This window comes from Lissotriton vulgaris, chromosome 10 (assembly GCF_964263255.1).
Source record: "Lissotriton vulgaris chromosome 10, aLisVul1.2, whole genome shotgun sequence".
NCBI lineage: Eukaryota > Metazoa > Chordata > Amphibia > Caudata > Salamandridae > Lissotriton > Lissotriton vulgaris.
The window spans coordinates 911,227,884-911,255,860 of NC_141698.1; the positions used below are offsets into that span (position 1 = coordinate 911,227,884).

Below are 27,977 nucleotides of genomic sequence, written 5' to 3' on the forward strand. Positions count from 1 at the left end.
CATTTGTGGTTCTTGGTACTTTGTTGTGTTGTTTGATGACTGCAGCCACCAAAAACTGAGGGTTTTTGCTTTTTGCTGGGACTTGGTAAATCCCGTAACCCTTGACGTTTGTGAAACTCGGCTAGTGTGCAAGATGCCTGGTCGTAGTACTTTGTTTAGTTGTTTCAGACGTTGTGGTGCGGATTCCCGACTGGAGGACTCGTGTCCGATACCTCCGGTTGCAACTCCGACTTATGAACTGTACAGTAAACATGGGCTAGGCCCGATTACTTTTAATGATTATTGGATTCGCTATACTAAGAAGGACGGTGTCCTTAGTTGGCCACCTCATGGTAGCTTTGAGACCCCGATCTTAGATAACCTAGAGGCTACATTGTTCGAGAAAAAGTCAAGGCCGGCCATGTTTGATGCCTTTCGGTTGTGGCGTAAAGAAGCCCGACAGAAAGAAATCAGACAGACTAAACGAAATCAGAGAGATGGTGTTGCTACCATTGTAAAGAAAGCAGAGCAATTTCAGCGTGACAAGGAGGTCAAGGAAAAGGAAGTGTTCGATAGGCTACAGCGCATGACTATAGATAAATGCTATCCTGCTTTACCTACGGAGTCGGAAAAGAAGGAAGAAGCAGTTGAGGATCCTTTAATGTCCTATCTTATGAAGTCGCCACCTCCGTATGTACAGGGTACCGCAGCTCCTGTGGTTCCCCCTGTACCTATTCTTCCACCTATTCTTCCTCCACCTGTTCCTCAACCTGCACCCGTTCTTCCGACTGTTCCTGCTCCTCTGCCTGTTGCTATCCCTACTGCCCCTCCGCTTCCACATACTCCTGCTCCCGCTACTGCTCCTGCTCTGTTAACTCCTGCTGTTGCTTCTGTCTCTACTCCTTCGCTTGTTAGTCCTGTGTCCTATACTTCTCCCTCTACTCGTAGTCGTACTTCTCCTCTTGCGGCTAGTTTCTTTCATTCTCTCGGACCTGTTCTTGGGTCCGCTGGTTCAGATGGTCCTCAGAGACGTAGTCAGCTTCCTGGTAACAGGGAACGCGCTTCGCTATATAATATGGCGATGGGTTGGATGACACATCCTCTTAGAAATCCACCACGTGTCGTACTCGATACGTTTTGTCAATTCAATATACCAACTCAAAGATTCGTGTTCGAAGAAATGTGTAAGGTTCTTCGTGATCAGATATCGGCCGATGCACCTGATGAGGTGCTGACCGCTTTGTCTGACCTACAGCTTCAGTTCTCGACTGGACTGATAGTGGATACCAATGTTCGACGTGCTGTTGAACGGTTGCTATCTTTCCGTCCCACTCCTATACCTCAAGCCCTCTTTGTTGAAGATGTTGAAAGACAGCCAGATGAGTCTGGTCAGTTTCCTATGCGAGAAGTTCCACCAGTGTGGATGCCAGGTAATCCTGGGGCAAACCCCCCGATCTTGCCGTTCTTTCATAGGGTATGGATACATCTCCCATGGAAACGCTCTGAAGTGCTACAGGTGAAGCAATCTCTGCCTGACCCTCGCAAAAATCCTGCTGGGTATTATAAAGAATTATCGCAGCTCGTAGATGCTACGGTAATGAATCTTGCTGATATTGACATGCTGTTTGGCAATGTTGTACCGCAACCGGTATGGGCTAAGATTCGTCAGGAAAATCACGCAAACGAATTAGGTGGTGATTGGGCTGCCATTGTAGCGGCGGATGGTCGACAAACTGGTGGTGCTAAACCCGAGCAGTTGATTGCTGCTCTTCCCCAGAGAATAATCACGCTAATGAAAACTCTTATGCCAGCTATGAGAGTGAATTGGGACAAATTGTCAGCTTGTAGACAGAAGAAGGACGAGAGTGTCTCCGACTTCTTTACGAGGTTCGAGGAGGCATTCATCGACCATAGTGGTCAGGATATGAGTACTGAGGGTGGTCAACGGTTGTTTGTGGACAAATTTGTTTCGAACCTATTGCCCGATTTGAGCAATAAATTGAAAAATTCTGAGAGTGCGTGGGCCGTTTCTACCTCAGCTCAGATATTGGCCACAGCACAATATTATGAGAATAGAGAGAAGGAGGAGAACGACCGTGCTGATAAAAAGACGAAAGAACTCAAAACTAAAGTGTTGTTACAGCAGGCCTATCCTCCGCGTTCGAATCAGAATGCTTTGCAGCAAAATAGATCGCAGCCACAATCGAATCGATCACAATCTCGAAATGACTCCTCTTCCCAAAGATCTCCGTTAGGGTACAATCAATGTGCCTATTGTAGACAGGAGGGTCATATCAAATTCAATTGTCCTGTTCTAAACGATCGTAATAGCGGTAATTCATCCAGAGGAGGTCGTGGTGGTTCACAGCAGACATCACGCGGTAGGGGTCGTGGTGCTCAGAACGACCGTTCAGATAACTCATCAAATTCCGATAATTGTTTTGATCAACGTGGATCATCGCAAGGACGATCTGCGCAGTACAATGTGGACGATTATTACGTCGATCAGGGAACTGACGACAGTAATTACTAGGACAGCCATAGACAAGGAGAGGGAGTGGTATCAGTTCCGGTTGATCAGAGAGGGCCTTAGGTCGCAGTTGCTACATCGGGCGTCGTTGAGCCTTTTCTGTTGGACACTGGTGCAGCGAAAAGTTCCATAAAGCATTCGAAACTCCCTGGCGCACCTTTGTCTGGCTTAACAAATGTTTCAGTTGGATTCTCTGGCGCCCCCGTTAGCAATCCAGTTTCGCGCCCTTTGCCCCTTACAATTGGGCCTTGTGAGCTAGAAGCCCCGTTGATTTTGACCACGGGCTGTGGTGAAAATCTTTTGGGTCTGGATTTGCTTAAACGTTTGTATGCAACTCTGTATTGTTCTCCTGCGGGTGTAAAGCTTACGTTGGGAGAGAGGGTTGTCTCTCCTATGTACTTGTCTCTGGATAAGCTTCCACCGGAATTGAGTTCTCTTCCTGCATCTTTGTGGGCAACAGGTCCCAATGACGTGGGCCTGCTTGACATCTCCCCTTATGTTGTTCAGTTGAAATCTAATGTGCGATTGCCACGTATTCCCCAGTATCGTATCTCTCTTGATGGTGAACGAGCATTGTTAGCGATCATCTATGATTTGATCGAGAAAGACGTTATTGAGGAAACGCGGGGAAACGTGTGCAACAGCCCTGTGCTGCCCATTCTTAAACGTACTGATCCTTCGAAACCACCTGTTTATCGTTTTGTTATCGATTTACGGGAGGTGAATAAAATTGTGATTCCTCAGTTCCCCGTTGTGCCTGACATCACGGCACTACTGACTCTGATTCCAGCTTCTGCATCTTGGTTTTCGGTGATTGATTTGAAGAATGCGTTCTTCAGCATTCCCATTGCAGAAGAGAGCAGAGACCTTTTCGGTTTCTCTCTTGGTGGACGCAGCTTCCGGTTTAAACGCCACCGAGACTGAAAAGACGAAGTGGAAAGAAAGTACGGGAAAGTTGGATGTAAATGGTTGTTGGATTGATTTATCGGACCAGAAAAGATGGATGTTGCCTGATGCGTATGTGCTGGCTGTTGTGACAATGGCACATGGGTTAGCACATATTAGCGCGAAAGGTATTTGCAAGTTGCTGTCTCCTGTGTGGAAGAACGATGGTATCACGAAGTGTGCTGAACGCTTGGTTAAGAATTGTATGGTATGTATGTTGTACAATCCTGGTAAGGGAACTCCAACTCCTCCTGGTAGTTTTGCTCCCCCTTCATGTCCCTTTGAGGTGATCCAATTAGACTTCATCCATATGGAGCGATGCAATAACCTGAAATACGTTTTAGTTGTGGTTTGCGCGTTCTCCCGATGGATTGAAGCCTACCCTCTTAAGGACAACACTGCTTTGTCAACTGCGAAAATCCTACTGAAGGAATACTTTCCTCGGTATGGAATGCCTCGGATTGTATGGTCGGATAACGGAAGTGAGTTTGTGGGGAGTGTGATGAAGAGTGTGTGTAAGGGCCTTGGAATTAATCAAAAATTCCATAGCGCCAATCATCCCCAGTCAGCTGGTTTGGTTGAAGGGTATAACGGCACCCTTAAACTAAAGCTAGCGAAGATTCAGGCTAGGACTGGTCTCTCGTGGCCTGACGCTTTACTCTTAGCATTACTGTCAACAAGGGCAACCGTACACTCCCGAGTAGGGCTCAGTCCCTATGAAATAGTGTTCGGTCGTCCTGCAAATGTTTGGGGGGTCCCTAGACCGGGTGTGTTCTGTGATCTTGAGTATCCAATGTTGATCGATTATCTCCATGACTTGACTGCTAAACTGAGGTTAATTCACCAACAGGTTTACGAAGCATTGCCGACGCAGACGGAGGGTCCAGGCCACCAGCTCCAGCCCGGAGACTGGTTGGTGACGCGAAATTTCTTGCGCAAGAAGAATTTGGAGCCCAGATTCACTGGACCCTTCCAGGTCCTCCTTGCCACGAGAACTGCTGTTCGTCTAGAGGGTCGGAAAAACTGGGTGCATGCCACCCATACCAAAAAAGTCCCTATCCCGTTGCCAGCAGACTCGTGGGTGAGGAGAGGCATTGCATCAACTGAAACCGAAGGATTGCCGGCGTTTGTACCTTTCAGCGGCGCACAACCTGTCGGAGAATCCTCAGTGCAGCAGAAAGACACTGTTGAACATTTGCCATCAAAAGACTCAAGACCAGAACTTTCAACTGATCAACAGGACGCTGTCTCTTCAACGGATCCTTTGTTTGACGAGCAGACACGTCCTGGGATAACCCGATATTTTTTGCGATCCAGCACTAAAGACTAATAAAAGATCCTGTTTTGTCCCTTGACAATTGCATTATCCCGTTTCCCACGATCAGTTTGAACACTCGTATCATTGTAATTATTCTTGTATATATACATTGAGTTTTGTTCCTCATATTTTTGCTTCCACAGCTGAGAGACACTTTGCATACACATAATTGTGAATAAAGGCCGTAGGGCCGCGCGTGTACTTCCTTCTGGTTAGTAGGTCTTGACGCTAGGTTAAAGACCGTCGGTTCCTGGGAATTCCTAGGGATTGGCTACTGCTACACAGAACGAAGTGCGTCAAGAAACGTTGCGGACGGTCGTAGGGGATGGCATTTTCGAAGCTGATGGACTTGGAAGAAGCTCAGGCGCAAAGGTTCAAGTTGCAACAACTTAGTCGTACCAAATGTTTTATGTTCCAAATATTCGTATTGCTTTTGACTGTTTCTGCATTATTGGCGGGTGGGGTGTATTACATGATGTCTTGTTTCTTATCTCCTGCCATACCTACTCCTACCCCTAATCCTCAACCTACCACTGTTGCATCTCCCCATTCTTTTCACTTCTTACCCGAACACGAACAGGCTAGACGTGCAGAATTCCGCAACAATTCCTTTATTCAGCTCCTTCACCAGCATCAGTTAGTGGTTAACACTACTAATTGTTGGGTGTGTGGGTTGATGCCACATACCACGGATAAGGGAATTCCATATCTGGTGTTGCCGTATAGTTCCCAAGGGTCTGCTCGAGCATTTCAAACAATGTTTCGAAGCGCATTAGATTCTCACCCCAATCGAGAGCCACGTTCTCCCTACCTTGGCCCTGGCTCGTACTATAAGCCTTTGTCCATAGCGATAGAAGACTTAGATAGAGATATCTATGAGCCGTCGCTCATTCCAGTGGAAGAGGTACAAGCCTATAGGGTCCTGAGTAAGGTTGAGTATAGTGCGCTCACGAGTGATAAACAGCTTAAAAGCTCGCCTCCGATATGGGTCGTACCCCACATTGGTAATTTTTGTCTAATGGGTCGTGGCCGAAGATCGAAAGCCCGACTTGGAGAGAGTGCTTGCACTGAAAATTACATGCTGCCGATGATCTCGTCCCCTGTGTTTCTGGCTGCCAAGGGTACCTACTTTGTCTGTCATGATCGTGCGTATGCATGGTTGCCCTCTGACTTCATGGGCTCATGTTTTATCGCAAACTTGTTGCCTCCGACATTCACTGTAGATGCAGATTATCACAAGACTAGAGTTGTGAGAGGCGTAATTAGCGAAGAGGATAGTGCCGGTCAGGAGGCAGGAGACTTCTTCAAGGGTTTCCTCCTGTTTTGGGGACCTATGGTTAATAGTAGGAACCTGAGACAATTGACTCGAGTGGTAGAATCGACAGCTAATATTACTGCCAGTGCCCTTGGTAATATCACCACAGAACTTCAGGCGGATAGACTTATGACGTTACAAAACCGTATGGTTTTAGACGTGATCTTAGCAGATCGAGGTGGGGTATGTAAGGTGATCCATTCGAGCTGCTGTATTTTCATTCCTGATAACGCTCCGACTGTCTATCAAGCCATCTCAAAGTTGCATAAAATCTCTGAATCCATACACGTGGATGTAGGGGATTGGACGCTACTTGGGTGGTTTTGGGGCCTGATGTCGACTTGGGGTTGGAAGATTCTGATGATCATCGGAGTCGTTGTGGCGTTCCTGTTCACGTGTTGCCTTTGTGTGCAGTGCGGTCCTGCCTTATGTGGCCTCTGCGCTACAACGTGTATGAGACAGCCGCCTGTTACCAATGGAACTCGGTTGGACAGAGCTATGCTACAGCAACATCTAGATGGTCTGATGAATATCGAGTATGATTCCGACTAGTGCTTGCCTACATGAGGGCAAAAGGAGCGTCTGAGGTTCCGTGACAATTGTAAGTGGTGTTTTCGACTCGCACGAATATGGTCGAGTCTGGTATCTACGAACCGCAAATGACGAGTTTAGTAAGTGTGCGCAGTTTCGCTGGGCTAACTTAAACCGTTCGTTTGTTACGTGGGTTTTCCATCTGTACCCACGGGTTCCATCTTAGATACGGCATCCATTTTGTCTCTTGCCCTCAAGTAGCCAGCGAACGGACGTTGTCCGCTTCGCGACCCTGGGGCTCCCAAGATATTTGCGGAAGACACATGTCCTTTGTAAGTGTCTTTATGATGAGGGGGATGATACTGTAAGGCAGATGGCCCCGCTCGAGGCTCATCTCGCCGTGCCGGTTTATTGTCTCAGCCGTGCATCTCATTAGGCACGTCCCTTTGATGCCTGTAGTTCGTGTTTCCCGATACCGCCCCTTTTACACCCTTTTCCAATCTCCCCACTGTTTCCATCTTCCTCTGCACCTGTCCTTGTTCCTTTTTCGATCTGTTTTACTGCTGATTGGAATGTACTAATGGTGGGAAGATGGGTTTTTACAGTTGGGAACCGCCAAATGTTTCCACACTTCTGTTCCGGACCTTATGAGTATCAAAGTGACCAAAGCGACCCCTCTCGGGGATAATTGTGGGAACCGGGTTGTAAACCTTTGTGTGCTATGTAAACCTAGGGGAGAATTCTGTATAAAAGGAGCGATCCACAGACCCAATTTGAAGCAGTCTCCCCGAACTACACTCGTTGTACTTCCTGTGACTTCTGTGTTTCCCTGCAGTAAATAAACCTTGAATCTTTGACGCCGAAGGAAGTGTCCCGTGTCTCTGTCATTCGTACGCCGGAGCAGGTTACCCACGAAGGTTTCAGGTGTTGTCCCCTGGCACCGCTGGGTCTTAAAGAACCCAGTCCTTCAACAGTGGGGGGCACAGTACATGGAGGGTGTATAAAAATGCAATATAAATTGTCATTAAGGATTACAAAATCATGGCACAAATGAGAGAGATATTGAAACTTTGCACAAAACAGCTAACATTGCCCAGATCCATCGGTTCATTCCAGTTAGTCCAAGGTTACCAATTATGTTTTATGTCCCTCTATAAAAGGAGATTAAAGTGGGCTGTCAGATGTGTATTGGAAAGCAATTCAAGTCAATGACACATAAGCAGAAAAGCATTTGTTTGCTGGGCGGTTTTCTAAATCTTGGTATGTCACCCATGAGCAACCCTTGGTCACACAGCACTCAGTATAGTCCATTTGACATTTTCAATATACATTTTTGGGCATGTTGAAAAAGATCAACTTGTTGGTGAAGTATGCAGTCTTATTTGATTAGCTAAGTCCCTAAGGTAGCTAATTAATAGATGCAAGTATGGGTATGATGAACTCACATTAGTTTGTGTTTGCGATCTCACAGGAAGGAACATGCAGGGCCAGGGCTTGATTTAGATCTTGGCGGATGGGTTACTTGGTCATAACCGTGAAGGATATCCTGCCCACCAAAAAATAAATTATGTTATATCCCATCCACCAAGACTAAGCATGGGCGGAAAATCCGTTACGCTCGCGGATTTTGCGGATTTTCGGTAAATTCGCAATCCGCGAGATCCGCGAATTTCCCGCAAAATCCGCAAATTCGCACGCAGCGGATTTTTTTTCTTGGTGATACAATTTTGCTGCGTGCGGTGTAAGTTCGCAATTGCGAACTGGTACAAAACCCTCGCGAACTGGCAGAAATCCTTGCTAACTGGCAGAAATCCTTGCAAACACAAAAAAACATTTAGCAGGTTCAAAAGTTCAAACTCATCATTAGTAACCATTCCCTGTAGTGCTTCCTGACAAGGGCCCCTCCAGAGTTCAGTTGCTAGTTGCAACAATTATATGACCCTGCTCTGACTCTCACAGCAGGCTCATAGAATAGCTACAAATAGGCCACAAAGGTCCTGGAAAAAAAAATTCACTGCAACAGAAAGCAAATTACAGATAAGGAAGCAGGTGCCAGACTGGAATTTTAAAACAGTGACACATTAATAAATCAACCCCAAATTAATTCATGTCAGTTGAAGCAGGCAGGTGTGCTTGCTTTTTCCCCACATAATCTACAGTGATGATGAACCAGAGGGTGGCATTGATGTACCAGAGGATGGCATGGGTGAAACAGAGGGTGGCAGGGGTGAAACAGAGGGTTCTGGGAACCTGTGATGATGAACCAGACGTAGAAACAACATAATTGTGACCGTTGCGAGCCGACATGTAAGTTCGCAATTGCGAACTGGTACAAAACCCTCGCGAACTGGCAGAAATCCTTGCGAACTGGCAGAATTCCTTGCGAACACAAAAAAAGCATTCAGCAGGTTCAAAAGTTCAAACTCATCATTAGTAACCATTCCCTGTAGTGCTTCCTGACAAGGGCCCCTCCAGAGTTCAGTTGCTAGTTGCAACAATTATATGACCCTGCTCTGACCCTCACAGCAGGCTCATAGAATAGCTACAAGTAGGCCACAAAGGTCCTGGAAAAAAAATTGCACTGCAACAGAAAACAAATTACAGATAAGGAAGCAGGTGCCAGACTGGAATTTTAAAACAGTGACACATTAATAAATCAACCCCAAATTAATTCATGTCAGTTGAAGCAGGCAGGTGTGCTTGCTTTTTCCCCCCATAATCTACAGTGATGATGAACCAGAGGGTGGCATTGATGTACCAGAGGATGGCATGGGTGAAACAGAGGGTGGCAGGGGTGAAACAGAGGGTTCTGGGAACCTGTGATGATGAACCAGACGTAGAAACAACATAATCGTGACCGTTGCGAGCCGACATGTAAGTTCGAAATTGCGAACTGGTACAAAACCCTCGCGAACTGGCAGAAATACTTGCTAACTGGCAGAAATCCTTGCGAACACAAAAAAAAAATCAGCGAGAATTCGCGGATTTTGCAGGTTGCGAGTTCGCAAATTCGCAAAATTCGCGAACGCCAGATTCGCAAAATTCGCCCATGCTTAACCAAGACCTAAGTCTGGTCCCTGGGCTGGCTTTATGAAGGCCTGTCAGTAGCACATTTCCATCATCCATACACAATGTGACTAAGTGTTGGACCACCAACTAAGGTCTTGTTTTGGAGGAAAAGGCTTGACATTTCAGATTAGTTTTCAATGGAGCCTGTCATTTCTAGTCATACTTTGAAACGAAGATTCAGCTGGAATAATGCTGCAAATTTGAAGCTAACACATCTTTTAGGAATGAGAGATGTAGGTGTTGAGTTCAGTCATTGTTTTTGTTTCACCATGCTATTATTAATTCTTGGTATTTCTTTGGGAAGAGCAGCAGGGGTTCTCCTTTCTGTTTTAACTCTAAAATGGATACAAGGTGTCCTAAAAAAATAGGTTTTCTATCAAAAGGCAGGCAAATTGTTTTTCCTTGCTTGTGGTACAAAAATGCATTCTTAAAATATACCGGCCTGTTTTTGAGGATTTAATTGATGAGCTCTATAGCACTATATAAAAACTCAGGTCTTAAGGTGTACCTGTTAATTTTGCTTTGATGATGTACTATTCAGTCCAGGGCATATATAGTAATTATTGATTGTCTAAAATGAAGCAATCTAACATTCAACCCCAAGAACAAAGTAAAGGACTGGTCTTGCACACTGAAACAGAAACCAGTGTGTCAAGCTTAAGTGTCAAGATGTTTCAACAGGCCTACACTACTTCCAATGAACAGAATAGATCTCCTGGATCATCATGGAGTTTGGCGTACTCCCTACTTCAGAGGAATTCTGTTACAGGGGATAGGACCAGAGATTTGAAAGACAACAAGAGAGAAATTGAATCACGGGGAGAATACAGATATGACCAAATACAGATAAAGTATTTAAAAGAAGATATTTTCTGATCTCCAATAATGAGGATTTACCTACATGACCTGAGTACTTCAAATTGAGGTACAGACTGTAGAAGAAGAATATATACCCGTTCGGGTTGAAATTATCACCGGATTAATAGCACTTTTACCAAGTCATTAGCCTGAAGAAGTCGCAAACGATGCCACGAAACACGCGTCGACTGGGTTCAATGAAAAGCTACATAGAAGAAAAATAAAAGAAATGGACACAAATATTTGTGTATAATTAATCGCAAGTGGAGTTTGAAAAGCGTGTGCTTTGGAACTTACTAGTATTGTTGGGGTGGGCTTAGGCCACACTTGAGAGAGAGGTGGATCCCTACACCCTTAGGTACCGCTATTCAATGATATTGCGCGTATGAAAACATTGGACTGTGTATTTCCCTAAGTTCACCATTGCCTTACCAAAAATCACAGTTTGGTCAGAAAATAGATCTCCTAGCATGCAGAAAACAACTCACTTCATACACCACATCACCTTCCACTATCACCAAAGGCTCAATTTGAGTCACTGATAAAGTAATGAAAAAAACAGTCTTAACAAGGAACCATGAAACTATATTTCCTGCAAGCAACATCTGGAGAAAATAGTATCAAAGTAAATAAATCCAACAGAGGATTTATCTCACATTTTAAGTGTTTGCAATTTTAACTAGCAGTAGTTAAGCCAGTAGGGCCGGCTTTAATTAGATAAACAGTACTTGGGCATGCAAAAAATGTAAACTACATTTGTGAATACATGTGCTTACGCATGTTGGCACATGAAAGCCAGAACAATGGGCTTTACCAATGCAAGTTGCATTTAGTGTGAACAATTTTTGAGAATCTACCCTGATCAGGGAATTTATCCGACCCTCTGTACATTTTCAGGAGAATTATCTTTGTTCTCTATTATGTGTGGATGTGTGTGATTGGGGTCGGGGATCACCAGCCGCACATAAATACACAGTTATTCCTAGATGGGCCCTGCTACAACCCCAATGTCCGTGTGCTACCTAGCAGCACCGCCAGGACTTTCGGGATGTTTAGCCTGAGAACTTAAGTAAAACCCGATGTTTCCAAGAGCATTCCTCTGAAGATTGTTTATAGCCTTTCCTTGTGGCTTCTTCTGGCTATATATCTACGCGAGTGCCGGGAATTGCAGACTGCCCTGTGAAATGGCTCCCAGTGGATCCGTTAATAACCGGCACCTTTGATGTCAGCAGTAGCACCATGTCAGGAGGTAAACGGTAATCAAGAGGGGATCACAGACAGGGTTAATGAGCTGACTATCTGGAATGCTGTGGTGATTGCTGCTGAAGCGACCGGATATAAACAGTTTGTACAGCTTACTAGGGCTGCGCAGGATGTGTGGCAATGTCAGCACTGAAAGGAATGCTGGTAGAAATTCGGAGACGAGGACCTGCAGCCACATTTTAGAATATCCAAATGAAAATAAATGTTCAACAGATTACAAATTGCGCTTGTGGTCTACAGCCACTCTGAACATGGCTCAAGGGGAAGGATGCTCACGCATGGTCGGAAAGTAAAAGGGATTCAAACAGCAATTCTGCAGTCCGGACTGAAAGAGAGAATCAGGAGGGGTTGCTGTGTATGTTGTGTAGATGGGAGATGAGCAGAATGATTCCAATACTGTAAACGGGTTCTAAGAATGAAATTGTTCAGAACCTCCAATGGTTCGGTAAGAAAATATGCATATTTTGGGAACTGTGCCAAAAAAGAGACACACAAGGTTACATACCTTCATTTGTTTAATGAAACTGAGCTCAGGAACACTGATGCCTCAGCAGGATTGGGAAGTAACACATTAATTAGCAGTCGGTAAGGCATATGTTCACTGCTGAAGCGGTTTCTTGAAGCAGGTAACAAATTCTGGTACTCAACACTTCAGCACTCGTTATACTAAGAATGAAAGGCAGAGGGCACCTTTTGATAATAATAAGAACAGGGTGGGAGTGTGTGAGGCAGAGGAGATGCCATGCGCGCGCACATCACCTGTCCGTGCTAGCACATGGTTTGTCTCCCTTCGCTCACCAAAGCCACAACAATAGAGGCTCGCCAAGCGAATGCCAAGCTGCGTTCGCTAGGCGAGACCTAAAAATGTGATCATGGAATGAATAAGACAACAGTGAATTAAGAAGAACTACCACAGAAATCTACAAGATGTGAGCATCAAGTGTCTGATTTAGAATCTATTCTGGAATACATTTTTGAGAGAATTCAACACATTGCATAGAACTGCATACTTTACTTAATGTAGTAAATACGTAAAGTGGAAATCAATTGATTCCATTATATATTCTGGTTTCATGGGAATAATAACACAAGTATAGGAAATCATATATTTTCTGTCTGATGAAGCAGTGTTTAGTTAAACAAGCATTTGGAATGCAATAGGTCTCGCATTTGCGAGAGTTTATGCTATTGACGTTGTAAACGACAAGGCTTTTTATTAATCTATTTTAATAGTTTATACATAAATAAAAAGCATTGTCATTTACAATGCCAATAGCTCAAACTCTTGCAAATGCAGGACCTATTTAACTTCAAAGAAGCAGCTGCCATTGTCCCGGGCTAGTTGGAAAGTGACAGAGTGCATGGCCTGCTGAATATTGCAGGAAAGCGTGTCGTGCCTGCAGGACCAGAAACTCATTCAAGAAAAAAGTGCTTACAGACTAAAAAGACTAAAAAAATGGCTGAGAATTCTGAACTGGCGCAAAGTGCTAGTGCTTCTTTGCAAGATAAGATGAGAAGAGCAGTAGTTGGAGAATTTGGTAAATACGTTTTAATGAGCAAAATGAGCTGGGTGTAATTTTAGGTATAAAGTGCGACGTGCATCGGGACTAATGTCATTCAGCTGTTGTTCCATGCCCAGGGCGTACCTTTGGTACAGGTAGTTACAAGTTAATATAGACGAGCATGCTATGCCAGCACAGGCCTTGAGTTTAGTGTGCAAGAATGCTTATTTGGCCATGACAGCGGTGGTACTGGTAATGTGAGAAGGCACGGATAAGTTAGTCACCTTTGGATGCTTTTCAGCACTAGCACTTTATTCTACATGCACCTCGGGCATCACATTTTGAGTTACTTTATTTTGGCATCTCTGCATGCCTGCAACGTCTCGAGCGTTCTAAAGCCATGGGAGGCTTGACATTGCTACACAAAACACACACAAAGCAAACAATTACAGTGACTCAGTGAGCTTTCGTTAAAAAAAGGGGAAAGAAAGCCGTCTATTCTGCCATTGCCTGACACCCCAGCTTAAAACCACGTGTTTCAGAAAGAGTAGTGAGCCGAGCAACTACGCAAGAGCGCCAAGATACTACAGAACGGCATTATCAGCACTTTCTAGATATCACTTTGTTGTGTGCAGCAGATTACAACTGTACACATGCGCACGTCTAAGGAATATGGGCCGCAGCCCACCTACGTTGCTTGCGTGCTGCAACATTTTAACTGGGGCCTCTTTGATAAGAACACTTTTACTTCCTATTCCCACAGTCAGACCCACTCTACACGTGGAGGGTCCTGAACTCCTGCGTACTCAAGCGTGTGTGGGTTAGGGGCATGGGTGGGGGTTTCACTCATGCTATACTCCCTGTGTACGAGAATATGCAGAACTTCTGCCCTTGCTACACAGGATTGGGCTTAAAAAACAGTCGAAAATCGTTGCCTGGGCACCACTGTTGTACATGTAGGGACATCTTAAATTACGTCATGCCACGCAGTTGCTACAGTGTGTCAGGGAATTGTTTTGGTATATTGCATACTTTATTCCACTAGTTTACCAATCCAATCGCATCACCTCATTTACAGCAAAGAATAATTACCCAATACACATGCGTTTTATGGCGGCCAGCCACCACCTCCATTAGTGTGAAGCCATGTCAGAGCTGGTGCACTTCATTCTACTTTCGGGTCGGGCGCAGCAACATCGCTCCAAGCTCATCCAAGAGCAGAACATACCTGGAATCCAAGCAGACCAGCACTCCCAACAGGCAACCTGCCCACTGACCACAGCCACAATATCCAAATCTGCCATTTGTCGACCCAACAAATTAACACGGAGAGGCGAGGCAAGCGGAGTCTTGAGGCAGGCGCCTGCCCCGGCCCAAGTCTCCGGCATGTAATCACACACAAGCATTGGCGCGCAGCTCACTCGGATTTTTTTTTTTACGCTGCAGTTCAACTTTTCCAAAATCACACGGTGCAGAAGCAGAGACGCAGTGATTAAGCTCGGATTGTGGAGAAGGTAATGGAAGGGGAAGTGAGGGGAGGGAGAAAGCAAAGAGGAGGCGCGGAATAGGGAGAGAGCGAGCGAGGGAAGGGGGTGAAGGTTGGCGAGCTGTGGCACGGCGAGGAGGGATGGTGAGAGGTAGTGACCCAACAAATTAACACAGAGAGGCGAGGCAATGAAGTCTTGAGGCAGGCACCTGCTCTGGCCCAATTCTCCAGCATGTAATCACACACAAGCATTGGCGCGCAACTCACTAGATCAAAGCGGCCGTGAACGCAAGCCCAGGTGACAATAAGGATCTCAAGACACTCTGTGGAGGGGGAGGGGCGAGCAATGCCATACTTTAACCAATGGCGAGGGGCAGGAGAAATTACACGGAGTTGAAGCCAATATAGAGATCACTTTAAGTCTCGCTGAGACAGCTGCGCTGCCAAACACGAGACCTAAAAATAAATAAATAAAACGTGCAGGAACCCAAAGATTTTATTAGGAGCTATCCACCAGCACTGCTGACTGGTGAGGTAGCTGAATATCATTAATGCCTAACCTTCATTCCACTTAAAGCCTCTGACATCTGCCACCCTATATTTCCTGCACTTTTATCTCTTTATCTCGCTTGTAAGTTCTCCATTATACCTGTTTTCCTATCTTACGCTTCTCCCTTGTTTTCTCCTTATTAAGCTTTCTCTATGTTGCAAAAGTCTGATGAGGAAAAATAAATCCGGGTCGCAAAAAATAAGTGACGTCACAGGTGACCTCTAGTCACCTGCTCAAATTAATGCAATTTTATAAAATATTAAGAATACATTGATTCAAATGAAAATAAATTAGCATACATTTTGCTGAAAACAAATTGTTATGTACGCATGTAGAAAAGGGATTTCTAATGTTACAGTATGGAACGAATTGCTATGGCAAATTAACTTAATGTATAGATTTATTTTATTCAGTCTCCAAATTTAGGAAAAATGTATAACATAATCTTAAAAAAGGAGAGCATAAGGATGGCTGAAGGCAACCATGGCCAAACTGGTTGGCAGGCTTTTTTTTCATGATAAATTGAATGTCAGCATGAATTGCTGCTGATTGACAAAACAAATGCCTGTATCTGAATATTTTGTTGACAATACGGAGCCATTGCTATTCTGATTTTCAAACCAGAAGAGGTTTATTTTGAAGTTATAAACAATCATTATTTTTTACTCCAGAGAATACCACTGCATAATAATGACCATTTTCTTTGTTTACCCTTAGCTGCATAATATTATGTGGAGTCTGAAGATAGCCACAGACTCTAACACCACACCAAAGATTTTAGGCCATGCCTGTAAGAGAGAACAAGAAAATACAGAGCACCGCAAATAGTAATACCAAGGAGCGTGACTTTAAGGAGTACTGCTTTAATTTGTAGAGATCCAGAGAACTTTTGTATAGAATACAAATTAATGGACCGGCAAATGGGCTTTTGACACTCTTTAGAGGAAATGTAATTGTAAATGTAAATGTCATGGTACTTATAGAGCGCACTATCACCAGACGGTCACCTTGCAGTGTCGCCTATTCGGCTTCCTGGCGCTGATACTCATACCGCTGTGGAACCCCTCCTGGCTTTCCCTGTGAAGTGTCCACTCCTGGGCACTCCCAGGGTGAAGCCAGGCATCCTTAGCGCTGTTGGGGCCGGTGTGGAGGCTAAGCAAGCTATTGCCCAGAGTTGCAGCGTGGAGCCCATGATTAGAGTAGGCCCCGACGCGAGAATTAAAAGGTCTGAGGAAATTGAGCCCGACACCCTGCCGAGGCGGGAATCAAACCCTGGTCCCTGGCCAGAACTCTGCATCAGGGTCTGCCGCTCTAATCATTGAGCCACACTCCTCCACTCATCATTTATCACCTGAGCTAATGGGGAGGGGTTTTGGAAGCATCTATAAGGAGGCATTAGGAAGGTCCAGGGAGGGGTTCAATGAAGACCATTTATCCACCCACAAAAGAGTAAGACCATGTGCTATTCATAAATGACCCTCCTAAAATAATTAGAAACCATAAAGGACTTCAACCAGTAGTAAATATACTCCATCTCTAACCTGAAATAAGTCACCCACTGAACCACTGGTACTCCAACACCCTCCCATAGAACATAATGGAGGTTGGGACTTAAAATAAAACTCCATAGGAAATAATTATTTTTATGTAGACTTTATATTTTCTTAAATTGTTAATTTTCTTAACTGCTGCAGCAGTTTTTTTTATTTCCTTATACATTTATATTAAATACATATACAATTATTTTGCAATGATGTCCATCTAAAATATCATATTTTAAATATTATTTTTTACTTTAATAAACTATTTTGTGCTATATGCAGTCTTAACCCCTGTAGTAGAAATTTCCGCCAAAATGTGAAAAGTTATTAGCAGTAACTTTACATTTGCAAATAAGGCTCAACCCCCTGAATTCGGAGTGAGGAGTCATATAGGTCTACACTGTGTAGTAGATTTTCACTTGTAAATAGTAAATAGTTAAAAGTAGTGAATTTACTATAAAGTGTAAGAGTAAATTTGCACGTCTAGGTTAGCTCATGTCTAAATTTGCCTTTACTCACGTTGTGTTGCTTTGTTTTTCCGTGGGGGTGGGATTGGCAGAGTATTATGATATTATGAGTGCTGACTCAATCAATCAATCAGTGACACTTATAGAGCGCGCTACATACCCGTAGGGTCTCAAGGCGCTGGGGGGGGAGGGAGGGGGGGGTGCCGCTACTGCTCGAACAGCCAGGTCTTCAGCTTCTTCCTGAAGGAGAGGTGGTCTTGGGTCAGGCGCAGGTCGGGAGGGAGGGAGTTCCAGGTCTTGGCGGCCAGGTAGGAGAAGGACCTTCCTCCTGTAGTCGCTCTTCGGATGCGGGGGACGGCGGCGAGGGCGTGGTTGGCTGATCGGAGGTGGCGTTTGGGAGCGTAGAAGTTGACTCGGCTGTTGAGGTAGCTCGGGCCTTGGTCGTGTAGGGCTTTGTGTGCGTGGGTGAGGAGGCGGAAGGTGATTCTCTTGTTGACGGGGAGCCAGTGAAGGTCTCTCAGATGTCCGGAGATGTGGCTGGTTCGTGGGATGTCGAGGATGAGTCTCGCTGAGGCGTTTTGGATCCGCTGGAGTCTCTTCTGGAGCTTGGCGGTGGTAACGGCGTAGAGGGCGTTGCCGTAGTCCAGTCGGCTGGTGATGAGGGCCTGGGTGACGGTCTTCCTGGTCTCTGTGGGGATCCACCGGAAGATCTTCCGTAGCATGCGTAGGATGTTGAAGCACGCCGAGGAGACGTTGTTGACTTGCCTGGTCATGGAGAGGGAGGAGTCAAGGATGAAGCCCAGGTTTCGTGCATGGTCTGTCGGTTTGGGTGCGGTGCCCAGGGCGGGAGGCCACCAGGAGTCGTCCCAGGCGGAGGGTGAGGAGCCCAGGATGAGGACCTCCGTCTTGTCCGAGTTCAGTTTCAGGGTGACTGTGGTGAAAGAGCTCCATTTTGTAGACATAATATGTCAAATGTGGAAAGCAAATCAGTGGGTTCCAATAGAAGGCTAGCTATATCTGTTCTGAGATCAAAAACTTTAGAAAGAAGTCTTTGGCAACTTTTCTCACCTGGATGTATGAAGTTAAGCAAGCAGGTGAGTAATTCTTCATATAATGATAATACATTTTACTTGTAGGTAATTTAATGACCAGATCGTTTTTTTTAAAGATGCGAGAAGTGCCCTTTTAGAGTTGGAATTTTGGGATATCTTTTCAGGCTTAAGTTTCTTGTACCACATTTGTAAAGAATCAATGCCATTTTTTTTCTGCCATTTTGGCCTGCCTCTCTCTGATCATTTAGACGCTGGTTGAAGAAAACTGAGGGCTTGATAACGAGTTTGGTGGTCTTAGAGCAGGCTGACAAGCTATCACCCTGCTCCAAGATATCCAACCTCGACCCCCTGCCAGATTGTGAGCTATCTCATTGTCTGGCGGGTGGTCCTTTGGCATTCCCACAGTGGTGCCTACTAAAAAGACACCACAATGGGAAGGCCAAAGCCCGTTCTTACATTGTATGGACTATAAAGTCCATTCTGGGCAGGAAAGTGGGTGACGCACACATGGCACACAAGTGACTCCACGCAGGCACCCCATGGCCATGAGGCACCAGGGCACCCTGTAGGGACCTCTGGTTTCCTCACTGCCACAGTTTTCATGGCAGTCTCACTGCCATGAAAACTGTGGCAGTGAGGAAACTCCTAATAGCCTCGGTGGTGCCGCACTGCCAGCATATTAGGTCCTCTGACCCCTGCGCCACCACCGCAGGATCAATGATCCCTGACAGTTGCTACGTCCTGTGGCAGTCCCATAACAGTATTCATAATACAGTGGGTCGACCACCAGGTGGTCCAGGGATAACCACCACGGGTTCGGCGGTCCGATGGATTGCTGAGTTCATAACGAGGCCTGAAATCTTTTCATGCCTATTCATTTTGTAATCAAATGTTAGTAAGGATGGATAATCATTAATTTGTTTGGTATGTTGTAGATGGAAGATCAGATCAAGAAATATTTTTGGTGAAAGTTAGCTTTTTATCTCATTGCTTTCATAATTTATATTAGAAAGGCCATCCACAAAACGATTAGGTTATGTGAAAATCTAGAGAAACCTTCTTGTTTACCATAATATCCATTATAAAAGCTGTATGCTGAGGATGTACAACAATGACTCGTTTCTTTCTTGGATCACAAAAAAACTAATTTCACGAAGGTATCCTGTTTTAATGCTACTTGTGCACTAGATGACTAATGACTACTCTATGGGCACCAATAACAAAATAAAAACAGAATAAAGAAGGATTGTTTGGACTACTTAAAGGGGTGGCCATGGAACTAAATGCATGCAACATAAACATAATTTTACATCTATAACAGTTTGACTGCTATTCTGATAAAGTCTTCTTTTAAGAGTGCACATACTAATTTTCTACAACTTATAAAAAAATACATACCCACACTGATTATCTTTTCTGTCAGGATGAATACTGATATATGGTGATACAGGTTTGTCAACAAATGATCCAAATCCAAATCGAAAATTATGAGAAAAGGGAATCATTTTTTGGGACAAATCGAATCCGATGGAATTGAGTTTTTCTATCTCTTGATGCATGGACGCTGAGACATCTACCAGATAATAAAGGTCCACAGGATACGTCTCTAGTTGCTGAATCTTCACCACAAAGTTTGCTTCAGTGCCTATTTGACAAACATACAATATATGTTATAGAGTTCATTGATTGTGCTATGAAATGATCACATATTTCAGTACAAAGACCAACGTAGAATACATTTTCCAAACTGCTTTAGTTGAGACTGGAATTAGGGTACACATGAGTTAACATGTTTATTTTCCTTTTTACCAAGAGATAAACAATTGAAGATGGTTTTCTTATATTTCTTTTTGAAGTTTGTCACAAATGTAATTAAATATTTAATCAATGTATAAGCATTTGGACAACAGAAGCAGCAACACAAAGGTCATATAAAATGTGTATGGTAATAATATATACATTTTAGTTTTTTATGTGATGGATTTTGATTGAGGGACAAAAATATGAAAAGTAACCATTGATAGTCTGGATAAATAGGTATATCTACATATAAACAAATTTACCTTAAGGAGTAATGCAAGTGTATAGTGGTGCAACAGTGAGTTAGTAATAATTATTTGTAGCCACTTACATGGATGATTAGGCAGGAATTTATCGCTGTTTTAAAAGTGGGCAGAACAGGAAAGAGGTGCAGTTCACCTAGGAGCCAGTTCAGAAAGTGTGGCCCTAGTAGGTGGAAACATGGAACAGTGAAGCACCACCAAGGTTTTAGCATGAGAAGAAGATTAAGGTTAACTAACCAAGTGTTGTGAAAAAGCATGTCAGATTTAGGACAGCTAAATGGAGGATTGATCATAACAGCTTTAAAAACCAAAAACAGCAGTTTACAGAGACTGTCCTTTTTTTCAAATAGCCACCCAAACTGAAGATGGAAATAGAATGTGGGAGTATGCTTAGAAATGTTATAAAAGGTTTTGATAGGTGTTAGAAATGGCGGTCTCTAGTTGACAGAGGCAGGTACCTTTGTCTAAGTAGGGACTCTTGCTTCTAGTCAGAGTAAGGGGGATACATACTTTAGATAACTCCTGCTCACTCCCTTGGTACCTCGATATGAGCAGGCAAGCTTATCCCAAAGGCAATGTGTAAAGTATCTGTACTCAAAAGGCACAGGAATATAGTGATAACATCACAAATGGACACCACACCAGTTTAGAACAATGAAGTACCTTTACCTAAACTCAGCAAAACCAAAACAACAAAAATCCAACATTTATGTAATAAGAATATGACTTTTAAAAAAATTTAAGCAACTTGGTCCATAGGAAACTATGAGTGCCTTAATTTACACAAAGTACATGTGGATGCGCCCATGTTCACAAGGCCAAATAGCCACAGAGAAGGGAAGCATTGAAAACCAAAGGGATGCTTCCGTTCCTGAGTCCTTGGGGAGGCCATGCGACTGTTCAGCTGCACAGAGGAGAACTGATGTGTCAAATCCAGGCTGTAGGGGAAAGTGATGCATCAATTCCAAGACAGTTCTAGTCCGGGAGGGATGCGTTGGGAAAACTTGGCACATATGTGTGATGCGTTGGAATCCGGGATGTGTTGACAATCGATATGGCGACAACAAGTAGCGCTGCATCGTTTTCTTCAGCTGCGATCCCACATTGCAGTGGTTCTTGCAGCCACAGGAAGCACTGCATCGTCTCTGCAGTGGAGTGGCAGCAGTGCATGGAGATTCTTCCTGCATGGCAGTGCTGCATCGGAAAAACAGCCACAAGAAGAACAATGCATCGATTTTCTTCTTTTTTTCAACTTCTTCCAGCTCCCAACAGCAGCAACAACTTTCAGAAGCACCAAACTGGAACAGGAACTGTTGGACTTGGCCCTTCTGGCAGGTTCACCCCTGAACGTTTCGCTTTTTATATGTGACCTGGGGATGGTGATTCTTGGTTTCTGCAAACTTTCACTGTGTCCAAGTGGAAAGTGCGTGCGCACTCTGAGTGCGTGGGTGAGATAGGCCTGTCCTCCCATAGGAATGCATGGGGAATGTATGTGTCCCTGGTAGTTCCTGTTGTGTGGGGTGTGCAGGCTCAAGTCTGGTATGTGCGGACTTGTCTGATTGAATGCTGCGCAATGGTGTGTGCAACGTGTTTGTGTCTAATAAGGAAGTGCCACTTCTAGAAGTGTGCCTGTCTGTGCAGTGAATGTGCTGGCTTGTGATTGGCTGGAGTTGGCTGGTGTGCCAGGCTCCATGGGTCTGCCCCGGTGGTGAATGTTGAGATTAGCATGTGTGATGTGAGGGAGAGGTGCACCTGGGACCTGAATAGGGCTGGGCTTTCACCACACAATGCTGGCTCCGCCCCCTGTGGTGCGACTGATGATCCTAGCCTGCCTGGTGAATGGAAAGGGTGGCTGAGGAAAACTAAGTACTCCAAAACCAGCTGCGACTGGTTTTTACCCCACCCTGAACCCTGAGACAAAGGACTTCACTGTATAAAAAGGGAAGGTGTCCCCTTACAACATGTTCTTGTTTCCAACTCGAATCTACCAGGGGCATGCTGCTGCTGGGGCCCAGGGGAAGGCTTGCCTCCCTGGGCCCTGCCCAGCCCCTGGACTACTGCTGTCCTGGTCCCTGGAAGGACTTTGTTCTGGTCCCTGGACTTTTGGGACCCTAGCGCCTGGAAGCGCTTTATTCTTGCCTAGCGCTTGAGAGTGCTTTTCTTCTGCCTAACGCTTGGGAGCGCTGTTGATCTCAGCTGGTGCCCACCCGGCATTTGCCCCGTTTATTTGAAGGTTTCTGGGCCCCCAGCGAGTGTCCACCTCGCTTTATTAATTATTTACTTATTTTGAGGGAGCCTACCTCTCGTCGTATCCCCGAGTTCACCGCTGCTGGCCCGGGACCCCTTGTGATGTCCTACCCGGTCCGTGCTGGGATTGGCTGCCGACCCGGGATTCTTCCGTGGCGTCTTTCCCCGGGCCGCACCGTGATTGGCTGCCGGCCTGAGGAAATTCCCAAGTCCTGCCCCCGCCGGGGAGCGAGACGAAGCAGGAAGCGGCGGGAGCCTACTCTGCGCTCCTGCATTGCCCCAAATTAAGATACCAGGCCCTTCCCCTCCCATCCCCCCCGGGGCTCCCTAGAGCGAGGAAGAGCCCCGGAGAGCGAGAGGAGGCCGGCGGCGAAGCAGAGACCGGCGCGTCAGGAGTCCCGGTGAGTGGGGCTCCGTTGTTGTGGCCGAGGGGGGCATCGGGGAACATTGCCGGTGCCCGCCCCCCCAGTATGCTCTCTCCGTGTGAGGGCTCTGGGGGCATGCTTGCACAGAGCCCCGAGAGGCTCACGGCGCCACAGTAGTTGCAGAGCCCCGAGAGGCTCAAGGCGCCACAATTGTTTTGAGAGCCCACGAGGGTCAGGGGGCAGTCCTTGATCTCGAGTCCCTAGAGGAGGGACTCCAACGAAGGTCCCACATTGTTCCCGAGCCCTGAGAGGGTCCAACGTTGGCAGCATTGCTTGAGAGCCCACAAGGCTACCGGGGGCATAGTTCTTTTGGCCACGAGCCTGCGAGGCTCACAGGTGGTTCTTGGCCCCTTAATTAATTCTAGAGCCCCAGAAGAGAGCCAGGAGGCACGCTGGTGCCCACGCTGGTGCTCAGTTCTTACAGCTGCACAGCACTTAGTGGGCAGCTGCTACTTTTAGGCCCCCCTGACATTGCGACACAGTGCGTCCTAGCCCCAGAGAGGCCCGTGGGCATGGGTATAGTTATGAGTTCAGGCTAATGTAATTTCTGCGAATTGTTCTTTTCTGCACCTCTGAATGTGTTTTTGATGCGTCATGCGCCTTGCTCTTACACCTCTGAATGTGTTGTTTATGCATCATGTGTTCTCCTGTGCTGAACCTCTGAATGTGTTTTGATGCGTCATGTGCCTTGTTCCTTACACCTCTAAATGTGTGTTTATGCATCATGTGTTTCTCCTGCACCTCTGAATATGTTTTGATGCGTCATGTGCATTGTTCCTTACACCGCTGAATGTATGTTTATACATCATGTGTCTTTCCTACCCACGGAATGTTCTATACATCATGTATGAAGTTTCTGACTGTTATACGTTTTAAGTGCTAGATTTACTAAGTGCATATTACTGACAGTGGTGCCTGTGACCCTGTACTGTACATAATCCCCTTTAAATTCTGCCCGTGCCTTTTGGCACATTGTAAAGTGCGTGTTTCTATCTAATGTGTTTTGCAATACAAAGGCTATTTTTACATATACCCTGTGTGGAGTGCCTTTTGTGGGGGTCCTTGAATGTTGTTGCTGGTGGGTGCGTGCGCAAATGCTTTACACATCGCCTCTGAGATAAGACTGACTGCTCGTGCCAAGCTACCAAGAGGGTGAGCAGGGGTTGTATTGGTGGGTGGCTTTCTTACCCTGACTTAGGAATGGTGGTTTCTGACTGGCTTTGGCGCAAGCCTTAGCCAACCAGAAATCCCATTTCTAACATTGTTGGCTAGCGGTGGGATATGGACTTGTGTTTGCGCAGTACCACAGCGACAACTGGCCCCACTACAAAACTCTGCATTTTTAGATAGTCACATGAATGGGGATCATTGTTTTTAAGTTTGCTAAAAATGTCATTTCTGTTGAAATGTGTTTTCTGGATTCACCAGAAGGGTGGGATCCAGTGGTGGCAGCGAAAATGTGTCCAGTATGAGTGTTCCCTGTCCCTTTCCTGGAGTAATTGTACCTGTGTCACGTGTGGTCAGGTTGAGAAATCAGGGGTGGTAGAAACTGCTTTACCAGTCTGGGGGGGGGGTCGTGTGTGGATGAATGGTGTGAGTTCTCTGGATGGGGAGCTTGCTGAATACTTGTGTGCTCTTGTTTTGCTCAGATACCTAAGTCCTGTGTGTTGAACTTTTCCCAAGAACGTCTGCAGAAGTGGAGCCTGCTTTTGATTTCTGTGGTCTGTTTAGAGACAGAATTTTGGAGTTGGTAAGGTTCTGGGAGGAGAGAGACATAGGGGATGGAGTGATTCCAAAAGAAGTGGCTGAGGTGTCTTCCAGCCCAGTGTGGTGGAAGAGGTTCAGTGTAGCCCAGCTAGGTCTCGGTGTAGGGGCTCACGTCCTGTCTCAGAGGAGAAGGAGTGGGTGGGACTGCAAGTCTCCAGGTGCCCGAAACCCAGTCTCAGGGCCTGGAATGTTTCTGAAGGGAGCGTCAGGCCGGGGGCCTAGGCTGTACCAATAGGTCATTTGAGGAGGATCTCCCAGAGTGTTTGAAGAACGTGGAACATCGGTGACCAGGGTTTCAGTAGTTCTGGTGTCTGGCAGTACTGCTCCAGGTGGCAGAGTTGTGTTCTGGAGGGTGCTTCAGAAGTAGAGGTAAGGTGGGGCATTCTTGCCCGTGACCTCTGGTCAACCTGAGGGTGCGGACCCTAGGTTGATGGATCAGGGGTTGTCTGGAACTACACTGAGAAGAAGGGTGGAGAATGGCTACTGTATGCCAGGGGTTACCACCCCCCACTCAGCGGATTGGCAAGGACCAATGGTATCTGGGTGGCCAAGGGCCTGGTCCTAGCCGTGGACAACTAAGGAGTACCAGTGGGGTAGCCTAGTTAAGCCTGTTTTTTTAAAGTATGTGCTTGTCTTATGGATCAACGTGGCGAAGAACCGGAGGGTGTCCCTGCAGTGCGGGCCTGCGTCCGTGTTCTATCGACCAAAGCAGGGAAGTCCATCACAGTGGTGATTGGTCTGCCCTGCGTTTTGGCTGGAAGGGGGTTGTGTTGGACTTGGCCCTTCTGGCAGGTTCACCTCTGAACTTTTTGCTTTTATTATGCGACCTGGGGATGGTGATTCTTGGTTTCTGCAAACTTTCACTGTGTCCAAGTGGAAAGTGCGTGCGCACTCTGAGTGCGTGGGTGAGATAGGCCTGCCCTCCCATAGGAATGCATGGGGAATGTATGTGTCCCTGGTAGTTCCTGTTGTGTGGGGTGTGCAGGCTCAAGTCTGGTATGTGCGGACTTGTCTGATTGAATGCTGCGCAATGGTGTGTGCAACGTGTTTGTGTCTAATATGGAAGTGCCACTTCTAGAAGTGTGCCTGTCTGTGCAGTGAATGTGCTGGCTTGTGATTGGCTGGAGCTGGCTGGTGTGCCAGGCTCCATGGGTCTGCCCGGTGGTGAGTGTTGAGATTAGCATGTGTGATGTGAGGGAGAGCTGCACCTGGGACCTGAATAGGGCTGGGCTTTCACCACACAATGCTGGCTCCGCCCCCTGTGGTGCGACTGATGATCCTAGCCTGCCTGGTGAATGGAAAGGGTGGCTGAGGAAAACTAAGTACTCCAAAACCAGCTGCGACTGGTTTTTACCCCACCCTGAACCCTGAGACAAAGGACTTCACTGTATAAAAAGGGGCTGTGTCCCCTTACAACATGTTCTTGTTTCCAACTCGAATCTACCAGGGGCATGCTGCTGCTGGGGCCCAGGGGAAGGCTTGCCTCCCTGGGCCCTGCCCAGCCCCTGGACTACTGCTGTCCTGGACCCTGGAAGGACTTTGTTCTGGTCCCTGGACTTTTGGGACCCTAGCGCCTGGAAGCGCTTTATTCTTGCCTAGCGCTTGAGAGTGCTTTTCTTCTGCCTAACGCTTGGGAGCGCTGTTGATCTCAGCTGGTGCCCACCCGGCATTTGCCCGTTTATTTGAAGGTTTCTGGGCCCCCAGCGAGTGTCCACCTCGCTTTATTAATTATTTACTTATTTTGAGGGAGCCTACCTCTCGTCGTATCCCCGAGTTCACCGCTGCTGGCCCGGGACCCCTTGTGATGTCCTACCCGGTCCGTGCTGTGATTGGCTGCCGACCCGGGATTCTTCCGTGGCGTCTTTCCCCGGGCCGCACCGTGATTGGCTGCCGGCCTGAGGAGATTCCCAAGTCCTGCCCCCGCCGGGGAGCGAGACGAAGCAGGAAGCGGCGGGAGCCTACTCTGCGCTCCTGCATTGCCCCAAATTAAGATACCAGGCCCTTCCCCTCCCATCCCCCCCCGGGGCTCCCTAGAGCGAGGAAGAGCCCCGGAGAGCGAGAGGAGGCCAGCGGCGAAGCAGAGACCGGCGCGTCAGGAGTCCCGGTGAGTGGGGCTCCGTTGTTGTGGCCAAGGGGGGCATCGGGGAACATTGCCGGTGCCCGCCCCCCCAGTATGCTCTCTCCGTGTGAGGGCTCTGGGGGCATGCTTGCACAGAGCCCCGAGAGGCTCACGGCGCCACAGTAGTTGCAGAGCCCCGAGAGGCTCAAGGCGCCACAATTGTTTTGAGAGCCCACGAGGGTCAGGGGGCAGTCCTTGATCTCGAGTCCCTAGAGGAGGGACTCCAACGAAGGTCCCACATTGTTCCCGAGCCCTGAGAGGGTCCAACGTTGGCAGCATTGCTTGAGAGCCCACAAGGCTACCGGGGGCATAGTTCTTTTGGCCACCGAGCCTGCGAGGCTCACAGGTGGTTCTTGGCCCCTTAATTATTTCTAGAGCCCCAGAAGAGAGCCAGGAGGCACGCTGGTGCCCGTGCTGGTGCTCAGTTCTTACAGCTGCACAGCACTTAGTGGGCAGCTGCTACGTTTAGGCCCCCCTGACATTGCGACACAGTGCGTCGTAGCCCCAGAGAGGCCCGTGGGCATGGGTATAGTTATGAGTTCAGGCTAATGTAATTTCTGCGAATTGTTCTTTTCTGCACCTCTGAATGTGTTTTTGATGCGTCATGCGCCTTGCTCTTACACCTCTGAATGTGTTGTTTATGCATCATGTGTTCTCCTGTGCTGAACCTCTGAATGTGTTTTGATGCGTCATGTGCCTTGTTCCTTACACCTCTAAATGTGTGTTTATGCATCATGTGTTTCTCCTGCACCTCTGAATATGTTTTGATGCGTCATGTGCATTGTTCCTTACACCGCTGAATGTATGTTTATACATCATGTGTCTTTCCTACCAGCGGAATGTTCTATACATCATGTATGAAGTTTCTGACTGTTATACGTTTTAAGTGCTAGATTTACTAAGTGCATATTCCTGACAGTGGTGCCTGTGACCCTGTACTGTACATAATC

At 46.5% G+C, this 27,977-nt stretch overlaps 1 protein-coding gene across 1 annotated transcript in view; it reads right to left on the reverse strand.

The window, feature by feature from the left end:
* The window catches only part of ITGB8 (integrin subunit beta 8), a 269,162-nt gene that overhangs the window by 131,297 nt on the left and 109,888 nt on the right, over nt 1-27,977 (reverse strand). The window contains exon 4 of the mRNA XM_086941884.1: nt 19,805-20,051. Within this exon, the coding sequence (XP_086798010.1) occupies nt 19,805-20,051 (247 nt within the window). The remainder of the gene's footprint in view (nt 1-19,804; nt 20,052-27,977) is intronic.